We start from the raw sequence: 14,990 nt of genomic DNA on the forward strand, positions 1-14,990 counted from the left end.
CAAATATTCCAAATGCGTTAGCACCATAGTCCAGATCCTCAAGAACAGAGAGCGACATTTATCGAAAGATAGTTGATGCAGGCACAACTACAAGGCCGGTTTTCACAAAGGTTATGGCTTGACTCACTGCTATGCTACATGTTGTAGCTTTTGAAAGGGTATCAAGTGTTCCAAGGACAGTAGACTTAACTGCTATTTTTAACAAAAGCCTTGGCGCAACTGTCAGCTCATAAGAACCACACCACAGCGACAGCTTAAACACGCCTTTATTTGCTTGGACATACTCCCTGCCCCCCCCCCCCAGCTTCACCATACGTCTTGAAATATATATCACTGCCCAAAATTGCATGACAGTCCAAGCAGGTTGCTGGTAGGAGCAAGTGCGTCTCATTGGCTCTATGGTGGGCCTCTTTTAAAAGCTTCAAAATCTCCAGTAATTATAGTGAACTTGTGGGAGGAATGTCTGCCCTGTAAAGTTATTGTGGAAATGGAAAGCAATCTCTCCAGGAGCTAGAAAAACAGTGCAAATTAATTATTAAGGGAGACATCAAGATGCATTAATTAGCACAGATGCCAAATGTATTGTCCCAAAAAGATCCTTCTTGAGATCCAGAGCCATCCATTCCACATAGCCCTGCTTCTCTTAAGGAATTCCTCATTTATTTCTCAAAACACTCTCGCATAGAACAAATAGCCCAGCTATCAAAGCCTCTGGGTTTTCAAACATGTTCACTTTAATTAAAGAGGAAAAAAAGACATTCGGCATATTCTGTGTTTTTACTCCAGGCAAAAGGAAACTGAGCACAAGTTTTTGAGAAGTATGAGCAATGCTGGATACGATACGATAATCTTTATTGTCATTGTCCCATACTGTCAGGGAACTGCCATCAGTGCCGGAGGGAGAGAGCAAAATCCAGAGGGATTCCAGAGAGCGTCCTGGGATTGGGAGAGGCAGCCCATCTTCTGGGGAAGAGAATCAGCGTAGCACCAGTGGAGAAGGGGGGCAGATGGGGGAAGCGGCGAGGCGGTCCCATGACTCCTTGCCGGGGACCAGTGGGGAGAGTAGAGGTCCTCCGCTGCCTACGCCCTCCTTGCGCAGAAGGCTTTCGCGCAGAGAGAGTAGGAGGAGACTAGGCGTCAAAGAGCTTCTTTGCTGGAAGAAGTTTAAGAAACGCCCACTGACGGATTCTGACAGCAATTGAGACAGCCACGGGTGAGTGGCTGTCCGGACAGAAAAGGTTCACTCAGGCAACCTAGCCAGGTGTCGGCACCGGCTTACGCACGAGCAACCCCTAGAACCCCTACACATACAGAACAACAAAATTGAAAAAATCTACATCAGACATTCAAAAACCAACAAGCCTGCTATCCCAGCCTGGTCAACCCCCTAAAAACTCTGATACCCCATAATTAAATACAACATACTCCCATAGAGACTACCTTACACTGCGTTTAAAACCAAAATTGCATTTGGATAGAAACTGTTTCACAGGCGGCTAGTCCTAGTCTTTATAACCCTGTACCTTCTTCCAGAAGGCAGAAGCTGAAAGAGATCATTTCCAGGGTGCGCACTATCCTGCACTACGCCTCCTGTGTTTTACTTTTGAGAATCTTCGAAGCTCCACCACTTGCTACGAACATCCACAGAAGCATTTTTAGAAATGGCCACCAATGTCCAGGAAAAGCAACTACAGGAGACACATGCAAAAGATCTCAAGATGCACTTGACCCCACTGACCATTAGACTTTCTATCCTCACCTCCATGGTGCTATGGCCTCAATACACCATTGCTCTACATTTACACTATTAGCAAAAGCCTCTCCCTGAACCCCTCAGGTACAGTCCTTCCCTACTGGGCAGAAGACAAGAGTTCCAGTTCAACCTCCAAACATAAATCTAAGTGCCAGAACTATTTTTTGCAAGCATACTGTATTACAGGCTCTCTCCTCTCCACTAAGGAAGGGTGGGACTTAATTTTGCGGATTCCTCCCTCCCACAAGCTAAAGGAAGAAAATACTCTACATCACCCTAATTAGTAAGGTTTGAATCCTATAAGCATACATTCCTTGGAGTAATTTCCACTGAATTCATTGGGACTTGCTTCTCAATAAACATGCACAAGAACAAACTGCCCCACTTCTGAGTCCTCACTTAGGCACTAGTTTCTGCTTCTACACTATTAGAGAAGCAAAAATACGAAACAATTATTTTGCATGGACATATTACCGGATAGAGGAAAACAAGGCGTAAACAAGGTAATATAACCAAGGAGGGCAATATCAAACGGGGAGAGATGACTACATAGCAAAACACACAGTATCAAACAAAAACGGCAATAGAGAGAGTGGTGCTCTTGGACATACAACTGTTCTGTAGATAATTTACAAGCACACAGTTATACAGAATGCTCCAAGGCACTGGATATTAAAATGTGTGCATCACATTGAGATATAAGCAAGAATCAAGCACACTGGATAAAGAGTAAGACTTCACTGTCAATGTGATTGGCGCAAACTGGTTTAAATAAAAAAAGATTCACACATATGTAGAAAGAGGTTTGCAGCAGTGTCCAAAATTATCAAATAGCCCAGTGAACATCAACACACGACACCTCTAATTTGTGTCTGTTACATTGATGATAGTGTCTTAACTTTTTATGCAAAAAAAAATTGATGATTTGCTGATCATATTATATAACTTGTCCTAAGGTGATATGTGAAGTCGCTGTTGCTGTTCATTGCTTGTAAGTCCCTTTGAGATCCATTGAATGGCAAGTGGAACAGAAACACAAGGAACCTATCGAGTGACATATCACTGCATTGGAGTATTATTTTTCTATCAAAGTTTGTGAATAAAACTTTGCATTATACATAGCAGTCAGTGTGTTTGTATCACCTGTGTAGCAACCATACGCCTGAGAAGGTCTCATTCTCTTTTGGAAATATTGCAGGCAACCTGTGGATTGATCACCACATTTGACAACAGAAGTATACAGGGTAGAACATGGCACCACATATCGTAAGAAGAGCCCTGCTGGACCAAACCAGAGGCCCATCTACAGCAAGAATCTGGCCTCACAGTGGACAACCAGCCCACAAGCTGGATGGTGATCTTCACTGCATGTCCCACCCAGTGGCGTAGCGTGGGGGGTGCAGGGGGGGCACAACATCTGGGGGTTAGGGTTAGGGGGCGCAAATCCACGGGTTAGGGGGCACAAATTACTTGCCTTGCCCCGGGTGCTGACAACCCATGCTACGCCACTGGTCCCACCTAAGCATTTTCTGAAATATTTCCCTTACACCTTACACTTTGCATTTCTTGATGCCACAACTTCCACTGTTTCCATCACTTGTTGCTTTTCTCCCTTAGGATGTTCAGAGATAGGATGTTCAGAGTGCCAAAATACAGGATCGGCTCAAAAGCCTTGCCGCACTAAACCAACACAGATAACAAGTCAGCAGGTGGTTCGGCCCAATATTTGGTACAAATTTGACACATCATCATAAAAACCCAGGCGACCTTTCCTCACAGTAGCCAGCCCAGTGCCTCTGAAAAACAGGACGTGAAGTGAAGAGCTCTGCCCTGCTGTTCCCTGGCCACCTACTCTGTGGTCCCTGAACTGCCCTTCAAAGCTACACTGTCTCTGAATCTCGAGGATCCAGATAGCCACGACGACTATTAGCCATTGATAGATAAACAAAGGCTCCGTGGTTTCCTTCCCCCAATCTCTTCAATGGCCATCATCACATCTTGAGGCAATGAATTCCACGCGTTAATTATGTGTTAGGCGAAGTGCTCGCTGCTAACAGATCTCACCTGGTAACTGATTTCTAGTGTTTGGGGAGAAGGCGGAAAAACGTCTTGCCCGGACACAAGACATGCACAATATGGTAATCCCAACCATTCCCCCCCGCACAAGTCATTCAGAACATAAGCTCCTTGGGGTCAGAGAGAGAACGGGAACTTTTCCTTGCGTTACTCTGCAGAATCCACGCACACCAAGGGCACTTTAAGATCTTGTTTGCGCGCGCACTTTCAAGGGGGTGCACATTTGGAGGGTCTTCCCTTGCCGTCTCCAGCCCGGTCCAGCCTCCCGCAAAAACGACCCGCATTCTTCCCAGGAGCCCCTCCCTCCGCGACCCCCCCCCCGTACCTTCTGCGGGGCTCTGAGCAGGCGGTGCACCCCGGCCAACTGGGTGCCCAGGGGGATATCCTCCCGGAAAGTGTAGAGCGGCGGCCTGGTGGGCTCGGGGAAATTGGTGCTGTTGAAAGGGTCGGTGTCGTCGAGGAACTGGACCCTGCAAACGAGCGTTGCAGTGGCCATGGTGCATCCATGCAAGGAAGGCGAACAACAAGCCAAGAAAGGCGGAGAGCCCAGCCGGGAAAGAAGAGCGCGCCGGGCAGCGCCAAAAAGACACGGGAAAGGAGCTTCCAAGCCAAGAGAGAAAAGATCCGCGGCACCCCGCTTTCGCCCCCAAAGTTGTTTCCAGCCGCTGGGTCGGCAGAGGAGGAAAGTCTGCCCCCTCGCCGCCTCCCAGGAGCTCTCCAAGGAGCGAGAGGCTCAAGCGCGCGCCCCCGCCGAGCCGGGCGCCTTTGCGCAGCGAGAGAGAGGAGGCAGAGCGCGCCGGCCGACCAGGCGCCGGGGGCGGCCGCCCGCGCGCCTTGCGCGTCCCGGCAGGGCCAGGTCACCGCGCGCGGGGCGATGCCCAAGCGGCGCGCAGGGGCTCCGCGGAGAGCGGCGGGGCTCCAGGGGGCGGCGGCGGCGGCGGCAGCAGCAGCGGCTCCATTCTCGGCTGCGCGCTCGCCGCACCAAGCGGGACGCGAAAGAAAAGGAGAGAAGGAGGCGGAGGAGGAGAAGCGGCTGCTTCTGGGAAGCCTCCGCTCGTCCCCGACGCTGCTGCCGCCGCCGCCGCACGAGAAATGCCGCTTGCAGGCAGCGCCCTCCGCTGGGCGCGATTAGGAAGGGACCATCGCCTGGCCTTGCATGCGCCTCCATCCTTGAGAAGTATTTTGGGGGAGCCCTGCGTTCAAACCAGGAATGCGCAGGGCAGTCCCCACCACAGCCTCCAGCTAAGGCCAGGATCAGGACCGTTTACACAAGCGCCATCCATACATAACAGCCAAGAAGGCCCAGAAAAGCAGCCTATAAACCTGCAGCGATGAAGTGGGTGCCATGTAGTGTCCTGTTTCTGACAATCCCATCTAGAAAAGCAGATCTGGTCACTCTTATACATGCTCCACGCTGTAACTTAGTATGGATATGGGAATCTAATGTGGGTGTACGTGGGACTGTCCTTGGACAGTGTTCAAAAAATGCAACTGGTAAAAAATGCTGCAGCCAAAATAATTTCGGTTAAGTATTCTGACCATATCACACCAGCAGGGCTGAATTTAGCTTTGATGAGGCCCTAAGCTACTGAAGGTAATGGGGCCCTTTATATGTGATATTTTAGGGAGCAGGTTAGCAGGTGGGGCACATTACTTACATCACAGGAGCCTATACAACACAAAACACTTGCTGTATATAAATTTTATTTTATTTGTTATTTATCTTATATTTTGGAAATGCACATCCAGTTTTTTTCCTTTAAATTTTTTTGGGGCCCCCAAGAGAGTGTGGCCCTAAGCTGTAGCTTGTTTAGCTTATAGGTAAATCTGGCACTGCACACCAGTCTTGTTGAAGTTACACTGCTTTCCAGTTTGTTTTAAGGCCCAGTTAAAGGGACTGGCTATTACTTACAGAGCCATAAATGGCTTGGGCACTAGGGTAACTGAGGAACTGCATCCCCTATAAACCTGCTCACCAACTGAGGTCAGCTTTGGAATCCCAGCTCAGTGTTCCACCAAAAACAGAGATTCAGTGGGGGGAAATAGTTGTGTTAAAACCAGTTAAAGTTATCGACTCCCAAAAAATCCCAAGTCCCCACCACAGCCTCAAACTAAGGCCAGGACAATGACCTTTTACACAACAGCAAAGAGGCTCAGAAAAGCAGTCTATAAAATGGTAGCAATAAGCGGATACCATGTATCGTACTCTTTCCTCTGACTATCCAATATAGAATCAAACAATCTCCAAAATTCAACAGTTTGAATTTGGTTCCAAAGGCTAATGGCCCCTTCCCCTGCCTCCATAATCCCTTAAGCATAAGGTCAAGGTGTGAATTTAGCCACACAATAGGAGGCAGGAAGCGATCAAGGGCAGCACATACCCCAGACAGAAATCCATAGGGATGGTGGATTGAATCCTGATACTTTCAAAGGAGAAGCGGCAGAAAAGCCTTGCAGATGGGGGGATGTGTAAATACTTTTATTGTTCTTTGGGGAAGAGGGTAGTAAAAAGGTGTTGGGAACTGAGGTTACTGACTCATGTATCTACATGCCAAACACTCCTCCTTTGTGACATATTTGTGATGTATCGATGATGCTGTTGAAAAATGTATTATGGGAAATGGGGAGAGGTCTTAAAAGTTCACACAACCTCATGTTGGTAGTTCCTACTCTTTCTATGTTTGAACCTTGTTGCTGTGACCTGGAGCAGAATCTGAAAGGCTCTTTTCAAGACCTCCCAATGGAAGAGCAGCAAGGGATTCTAGAAAGACTTGAACTTTTGAAATCTAGTCTTTTAAAGATTTCTGCAGAGTTCCAAAGTACTACTAAGGAGCCAGTGTGGTGTAGTGGTTAAGAGCAGTAGACTCGTAATCTGGGGAACCGGGTTCGCGTCTCCGCTCCTCCACATGCAGCTGCTGGGTGACCTTGGGCCAGTCACACTTCTCTGAAGTCTCTCAGCCCCACTCACCTCACAGAGTGTTAGTTGTGGGGGAGGAAGGGAAAGGAGAATGTTAGCCGCTTTGAGACTCCTTAAAGGGAGTGAAAGGCAGGATATCAAATCCAAACTCTTCTCTTCTTCTTCTACAATCAATTTTAGAATCCAAGGAGTCATCACGAGAACCCATTATCCTCAGTACCACCCCACATAAGGAACTATCCATCAAAATAAGAAACAACACAAGCACACTCCAGTACCCTTCGGTAAGGAACATCTCTGATTCATTTGGGGGGAGCATTACAATGGAGCACATATGGTCACAACATCAGCCTGGCTCTCAAGGAGGGAGCTTGAGGAGTGGGAATTGGTTCACCACATAGGGCACTAGGATCACTGCTCGCTGGAGATCCTCGTTTTGCTGCATATTCTGCACTGATTCACCCAGAAACTCCTGCCGAGTCATGGCAGGAGCTGAAGGACTTAGCAGTGTATGTAACGGCACATCTGCCTGCAGAGAAGAGGCAGCAACTGCATACAGTATATGGGATGCTTAAAAGCAGCATGGGTCAGGGACTTGGGAACTGTAGATCCTTAGCACAGGAAATCTTAGAAACTAGCATCCAAGAACCTTCTTTGCTGACATTGCCTGCACAGCAAGGGCAGTCGCCTGCAGGTATCTGCCATAATGATAATAATTTTATAGAACAACTTAATGGGGGGATAATTAATAACCACTTGTCAGAATGCGTACAATAATAATAATAATTTATTTATACTCCACCCATCTGGCTGGGTTTCCCTAGCCACTCTGGGCGGCTCCCAACAGAACATTAAAATACAACATTAAAAGCTTCCCTAAACAGGGCTGCCTTCAGATGTCTTATTAAAGTCTGGTAGTTGTTTTTCTCATTGACATCTGATGGGAGGGTGTTCCACAGGGCGGGTGCCACTACCGAGAAGGCCCTCCGCCTGGTTCCCTGTAACCTCACTTCTTGCAGGGAGGGAACTGCCAGAAAGCCCTTGGTGCTGGACCTCAGTGTCCGGGCAGAATGTTGGGGGTGGAGACGCTCCTTCAGGTATACTGAGCCAAGGCCGTTTAGGGCTTTAAAGGTCAGCATCCACTGACCTTAAATGATCTGATCCACTGGGTCTTCTGCTTTGTTCGTTTGTTGAACTTTATGAGTTACTTCTGTTGAAATTTACAATTTGATATAAGGAATAGTATACCTTATTTATCTAAGAACACAGCTAGTTACGTCTCGTGTGTTTATTGGGATGCTTCACGTGACCATAGGTTTGTTTGTTGTTGTTTTGTTGACCAATATATGCCATGGGTTAGTGCTTGAGATGGGGACGACTGGCCGGTCAGCAGCCACACACCCAGCCTCTCCTGTCACCTGCTTACTTGTCCTCTGCTGCCCTCTGCACAACACGCTCAGCTTTCTTAGAATGCACTCAAGCCTTTGTACACAGGGACAACATTATCCACTCATGGGAAGCAGGGAAATGCAGACTGTTGCAGCTCAATGACCCTGGTAAACTCAAAGCACTGCCAGAGATTATGGAGATAGAGTTGGGAGCTCAATGCAGGACTGTTCTTTTCGGGAGTAGAGGGGGGAAACATAGAGCTATGCCAGCAGACTCTCGAAATCACCCCACTCCATTTGTGGGCACAGAAACTGGGAGATCATTTCAGCAATTGTTTTCCCCATGGAAACTGTGCTGGCAGTCTTGTTATGTACTGAAGTTCTCACCCTGGGCCAGCAGGGGGATACTGTAGATAGTTCAAGTCCACATATGCAAATAAGGTATCGAAAGTGACGTTCAGTGATTGGATAGTTACAGAAAATGGTTACTGTTGCGTTCTAGTGGAGCTCTATATAAGCAGGCTGGCTGAACCCTTCAGTTCAGTTCTGTTGTGGCCTGTGAATAAACAAGAGCTGTTTGAAGAATCGCTGTGTCGTCTGATATGTTCACCCACAACTTAACAACCAACACTTTGAATTGTGCTCAGAAACGTACTGACATCAATGTAATTACTTTAAATGTGAAGGGACTGGGAAACGTGGTCAACATATTTATACAAAACGGATCCACACATTTAATGAGATTGGAGTGTATGATGTGTTTTCAAGTTTATGAGAATGTTTGAAATATATGCAGTGGCAAATGAACTATTTTTAAATGGGGAAAAATTGAATCATAAACCATATGAAGAGCATGATCACAAAATACCGTATTTTTCGCTCCATAGGACGCACTTTTTCCCTCTTAAAAACTAAGGGGGAAAGTCTGTGCATCCTATGGAGCGAATGCAGGGGGGAGGCAGGCAGGAAAAGCCCCCAAGAGGCTTCGTGCGGCTCTTGCGGGCTTTTCCCCAGGAGGGAGAAGGGACTGACATGGCCAGTCAGTCCCTTCTCCCTCCTCGTAGAAAAGCCCACAGGAGCCGCACGCTCCTTAAAGGCTGCGCAGCTCCTGTGGGTTTTTGTGGGAGGTGGGGGAATTGCCATAGCCGCGCGCAGCCTCTCCAGCCAGGAGAGGCTACGCAAGGCTAAAGAAGCCAAGGCAGCAAGCGCAATCCATCCCGCTCGCTGCCTTGGCTTCTTTGCTCTTTGCAGAAGCCAAAACAGCGAGCGGGATTGATCGTGCTCGCTGCCTTGGCTTCTTTGCTCTTTGGGGCTGGGGGGGGGGAATAATATATTTTTTTTCTTGATTTCCCCCTCTAAAAACTAGGTGCGTCTTGTGGTCCAGTGCGTCCTATAGAGCGAAAAATACGGTATATGCTTCAGGCTGCAGTCCTATACGCACTTGAAGGAGGGTAAGCGCCATCAAATGCTATATGACTTACCTCTGAGTAGATGGGAACATGCATGCACTGTGAGCAATACTCTTGCCTCACCCTCATTTCCCTCCCTGATTGCTACTGTTGGGGCAGAAAACCAGCAATATTATGAAAAATAACTGATAAGATGATTTTATTAGATTTAAAAGGGAAGTTCTATGAGATTTTAAAAATCCATTATGTGAAATACGGTTGTTTCCATTGTTGAAGGAACCTTACTGTTAAAATAACAATGTATCTGTCCTTAATTTCCTCCATTTTTATTAAAAATAAAATGTATGGTGGGAGGTTATTAAAAGTATATTTGTGGAGCAAAAGGCCACCTAGGTTCCCAACAAATATGCATGCAAGCCAGCCAGATTTGTTTTAAACACTGCTAGACATGTAAGTAATTGGATGATCTCTTTGGAATATTTGTTTTTTTCATAGACCCTGGATATAACATGTGTGAGTTGCCTGGTAGAAATTCAATCATTTACATAGCAGGTCTGTGAACCCCATTCTTACTGATGCAAAAGTAATCCTGCAAACTTAATTTGTTGGCTAGATTTCCATTTTTCCAACTTGAGACCAGTTGCAGTTGTGGGAAACCAGAAACAACTTTTTCTTATTGTATTCTTTGCCATCGCTTTCCTTCAGCTTATGCTTGAGGAGAGATTATGTGCGTGCTTTATAGAGGCGATATACAGCTGTGTCTTAATTGCATGGCAGATATGCAGAAAGGATTGTGACCAGGGAGATTTCCGTCAGAAACAGGAGCACAACGACATGTTTGTCAGAGGTCAGGAATGGAAACCGCTTGGTTGCTTTACCGTATTTTTCACTCCATAGGACGCACTTTTTCCCTCTTAAAAACTAAGGGGGAAAGTCTGTGCGTCCTATGGAGCGAATGCAGGGGGGAGGCAGGCAGGAAAAGCCCCCAAGAGGCTTCGTGCGGCTCTTGCGGGCTTTTCCCCAGGAGGGAGAAGGGACTGACATGGCCAGTCAGTCCCTTCTCCCTCCTCGTAGAAAAGCCCACAGGAGCCGCACACTCCTTAAAGGCTGCGCGGCTCCTGTGGGTTTTTGTGGGAGGTGGGGGAATTGCCATAGCCGCGCGCAGCCTCTCCAGCCAGGAGAGGCTACGCAAGGCTAAAGAAGCCAAGGCAGCAAGCGCAATCCATCCCGCTCGCTGCCTTGGCTTCTTTGCTCTTTGCAGAAGCCAAAACAGCGAGCGGGATTGATTGTGCTCGCTGCCTTGGCTTCTTTGCTCTTTGGGGCTGGGGGGGAAAATAATTCCCCCCCCCTTGATTTCCCCCTCTAAAAACTAGGTGCGTCTTGTGGTCCAGTGCGTCCTATAGAGCGAAAAATACGGTAGTTTACAAAAATCCCAGGGGTAAGACAACTTTTTAGGTAGCTTGGTCCCAAAATGTATAGGATTTGTACACCAGCACCAGCATCTTGAACTTCTCCCAGTAGCTAATTGGCAGCCGGTATAAGTCTTTCAGCAGCAGTGTAGCATGGCAGTGATGTTCTGCCAGTGAGCAACCGAGTCTTATGCGCTAGCTACAGTTTATGGACAAAGCCCAGCAGCAGCAGCCCATCAAACACGTTGCAGTGATCCAGTCTGGAGGTTAGCGGCACATGGACTACAAGGTAAGACTAGCTCCATAAATGTAGTTTTGACAACCCAAGCTGGTTAAGCACACTCCAAGCTGCTGAGGTGACCTAGGACTCTGGTGCCAGAGCTGGATCCAGGAGCACCAAATTGTGGTCTGAGATGGTTCTCAGTTGGATCTGCACCTTGTTCACCCCTTTTCACCACCAAATCTCTGGACCCTCACACCATATCTGGTCTACTGGAATTATTTTGTTAAACTTGAATGGAAAGTATAGTTGCGCTCTGTTAGATGTTTTAATCTACATAGCTATATTAACTCCATATGCCTTACTATATCAAAAAAGTAGTTTGGTAATTTCCCTTCATTGGACCTTAATAATAATAATAATAATAATAATAATAATAATAATAATTTATTATTTATACCCCGTCCATCTGGCTGGGCTTCCCCAGCCACTTTGGGTGGTTTCCAAAAAAATATTAAAATACTGTAACACATCAAACATTAAAAGCTTCCCTAAACGGGGCTGCTTCAGATGTCTTCTAAAAGTCTGGTAGTTGTTGCTCTCTTTGACATCTGGTGGGAGGGCGTTCCACACTGCGGGTGCCACTACCAAGAAAGCCCTCTGCCTGGTTCCCTGTAGCTTTGCTTCTCGCAGTGAGGGAACCGCCAGAAGGCCCTTGGTGCTGGATCTCAGTGTCCGGGTAGAACGATGGGGGTGGAGATGCTCCTTCAGATATACTGGACCAAGGCTGTTTAGGGCTTTAAAGGTCAACACCAACACTTTGAATTGTGCTTGGAAACGTACTGGGAGCCAATGTAGGTCTTTCAAGACCGGTGTTATATGGTCCCGGTGGCCGCTCCCAGTCACCAGTCTAGCTGCCGCATTCTGGATTAGTTGTAGTTTCCGGGTCACCTTCAAAGGTAGCCCCATGCAGAGTGCATTGCAGTAGTCCAAGTGGGAGATAACTAGAGCATGCACCACTCTGGTGAGGCTGTCCGCAGGCAGATAGGGTCTCAGCCTGCGTACCAGATGGAGCTGGTAAACAGCTGCCCTGGACACAGATTTTACCTGTGCCTCCATGGACAGCTGTGAGTCCAAAATGACTCCCAGGCTGCGCACCTGGTCCTTCAGGGGCACAGTTACCCCATTCAGGACCAGGGAATCCTCCACACCTACCCGCCTCCTGTCCCCCAAAAACAATACTTCTGTCTTGTCAGGATTCAACCTCAATCTGTTAGCCGCCATCCATCCTTCAACCTTATTGTTTGATTTGATCTATCATATTCTGGGGCTACTATCTCATTCAAGTCTCCCTGATGGCTCTGCTGTGTTTCCGTGGTTGGAGGGCAACCATGCTTCAGAAATGCAGTTGCAGGAAGTCCGAGGTGGGCAGAGGGCTCTTGTGGTCGAATCCTGCTTGCGACATTCCCACAGGCAAATGGGTGGCCCCTGGGAAAGAGGAGGCTGGACCAGTTGGGCTTCTGACTGTGGTGGCAAAGCAGATCTATCAGGGCTAGTAGCCTTTGACTGCCCTCTCCTCCATTAAGTTGCCTAACCTTCATTTCAAGCCATGCAGTCAGAGATGCTCATCTGCTGCATCTCCTGGTCATGTGATTGTTTCTGCAAAAAGGCAGCTCTTGTGAGCTCAGCAGTGGGATCTCCTTTAAGTCCCTGGGGTGGGTGTGACAGCTGGATGGGCGGCTGAGGGGACGTTTTGTCCCTGGCATTCAGTCTGTGACAGACCGTTCACATGTTCAGGGATTCTTCCCTTGAAGCAGCCCTTAGCGCCGAGTTCTCCCCTGCTTCAAAGATCCCTTCTTTCTTCCAGGATCTCCTGTCTTCTCTCACCATGGCTGCTGCCAAAGCCTCCCTTTTGAAAAGAGCAGGTAAGAGGACGGGGAAATTTGCATGGGGAGGGGAGAACCCTCTACAAGTTGAGCGTATGTGTTCATGCTTTGGATGCATTTCTGAAAAAAGGCTTACACTAGTACGATGGGTTTGGGAGCTGGGGTTCCTCCTACAGGTGATGTCCGACTACAACTCCCATTGTCCTGTTTCTTTTGCTTCTTTTTAGTGCAGCCTGCTTCAGCTGTGCCAGGAAGCCAAGTGGCTGAGGCTCTGGCCCTGCTTAAGTCTCATCTTAAGTCTGGCCCTGCTTACCGGTAAGTCTCATCTTAAGTCTGGCCCTGCTTAAGTCTCATCTTAAGTCTGCGTTATACCTCCTGCAGTCCTGCATCAATTTTGAGCTTTTCCATCATTCCCACTTTCCCTCCCCACTGCACCCCACCCTGTTACGCTGCTTCCCCTCCAGTTTACCCAGAGAAACATTCCTGGGTATTCCCAAGTCTTATTCACCACGTTGTGACTTTGCAGGTGGTGCTGATAAAGATATCCCTGAATGGCAGTTTTATTTCTTTGCCCACCCATTCCTGCATCCACACAGCTGCAAGATGTCCAGGAATCAGCATCCCAGAAGCTGCCGGCTTCTTCTTGCACTGCTTCCCAATCAGCATCCCTCTCTTGACACACGAGGTGACCACTGCAGCAGGCAATGGCGGGCCTTCCCTGGGCACGCAGCAGCAAGCCATCTTAGCTGCATTGACGGGGGGGGGGGGGGGAGAGACTCTTTTACAGGGGAAAAGCAGGCGGAAGTTGGGCAAAAAAAAATTTTTTTTTTTTTTTAAGGTGCTGGAACGGAAGTCCAGAAGATAAAAAGCACTGCTGCTCCCTGCAATCATCCTGTTAGAAGAAGCACTTCAACATCCCATTCTGGGTTCCAAGGAAATGGGTGTGGGGAAGCTGCAGGTTCCTCATCCCTGTTCTAAAAAGCAGGTGTCTTCCCCCCCCCCCCATGATCCTGGGAACTGTAGTTTGTTAGGGGCTCTGGGAACAGCTCCCATTAGCAGAGATCCATGGAGTCCTAGGAACTCAGTCATGAGGAGGAACCAGGAAGGTGGGAGGAGCTCAGATGCCAGGTTCTTGAGTTGGGGAGGGACCCCGTGCCTTGGAAATGGAAAACCGTTGGGTGTTGAGGGTCCCAGGATTGTGCCTTGCCTTCAAGGGGGCCGCCTGGGAGATGGGGTTTGGTTCTGCTCAAGCTCTAACAGATGACCATATATTGGAGGACAGGAAGGGATTCCCCTCAGATCAGATTGGCTCAGGCATATCTGAGAGGAGCTAGCAGATGTAGCAACAGCTAGATTGGGGACTGGGAGCAGCCGCTGCAACCACAGAACACCAGTCCTAAAGGATCTATGATGGCTCCCAGTACCTTTGTGAGCACAATTCACAGTGTGGGTCCTGTATACCTGAAGAAGGGTTGCCACCTGGTCCTTAAAAAATATCATCCTTGACAGCAAACTTAAAAGGATAGGAATTAGACTGCAAAACCTTGTTTTGAGCGAGTCCAGCTATGAAGCTAGCTGCCTTCCCTCCCTTTGCCCCACTTAAGAAAGAATCAGGCATCAACCTGGGAACTTTAAAAATAAGCTTTACTTACTTTATAATCATGAATCAGGTCACAACAATACAGGGATTAAAAACTGTACAGGAAAAATACTGTTATAGATTTGCAGGAGACCCCAACCCAACTAAGCTGTAGAAATTGATCAACTGCAGAATTTTGATTAATTGGGATATCAATGAAAGTACAGGCTGCACAACTGTGCCAGACAAGGAATTCCTGGGCTGACTTTTGCAAACCAGGCTGGCCCGTCTAGCAAAGGGCAAATCTGTTAACACATCTGAGCTTGCTGGGCACACGACCCAAGGGGAAGTGG

General features: G+C 47.9%; 1 protein-coding gene across 14 annotated transcripts in view; it reads right to left on the bottom strand.

The window, feature by feature from the left end:
• Window positions 1–4,791, bottom strand: part of FHOD3 (formin homology 2 domain containing 3) — a 316,929-nt gene extending 312,138 nt beyond the window's left edge. For 5 of the 14 annotated variants that reach the window (XM_080976476.1, XM_080976472.1, XM_080976475.1 and 2 more), the window contains exon 1: window positions 4,155–4,787. In XM_080976476.1, the coding sequence (XP_080832602.1) occupies window positions 4,155–4,325 (171 nt within the window). In that variant the 5' untranslated portion in view covers window positions 4,326–4,787. Of the gene's footprint in view, window positions 1–4,154 lie in introns of all 14 variants that reach the window. The other 9 variants (XM_080976469.1, XM_080976468.1, XM_080976479.1 and 6 more) reach the window with 8 other exon arrangements.
• Between the last annotated feature and the right edge of the window lie 10,199 nt (window positions 4,792–14,990).

The sequence above is a fragment of the Podarcis pityusensis genome, assembly GCF_964106645.2.
Source record: "Podarcis pityusensis genome assembly, chromosome: 13".
NCBI lineage: Eukaryota > Metazoa > Chordata > Lepidosauria > Squamata > Lacertidae > Podarcis > Podarcis pityusensis.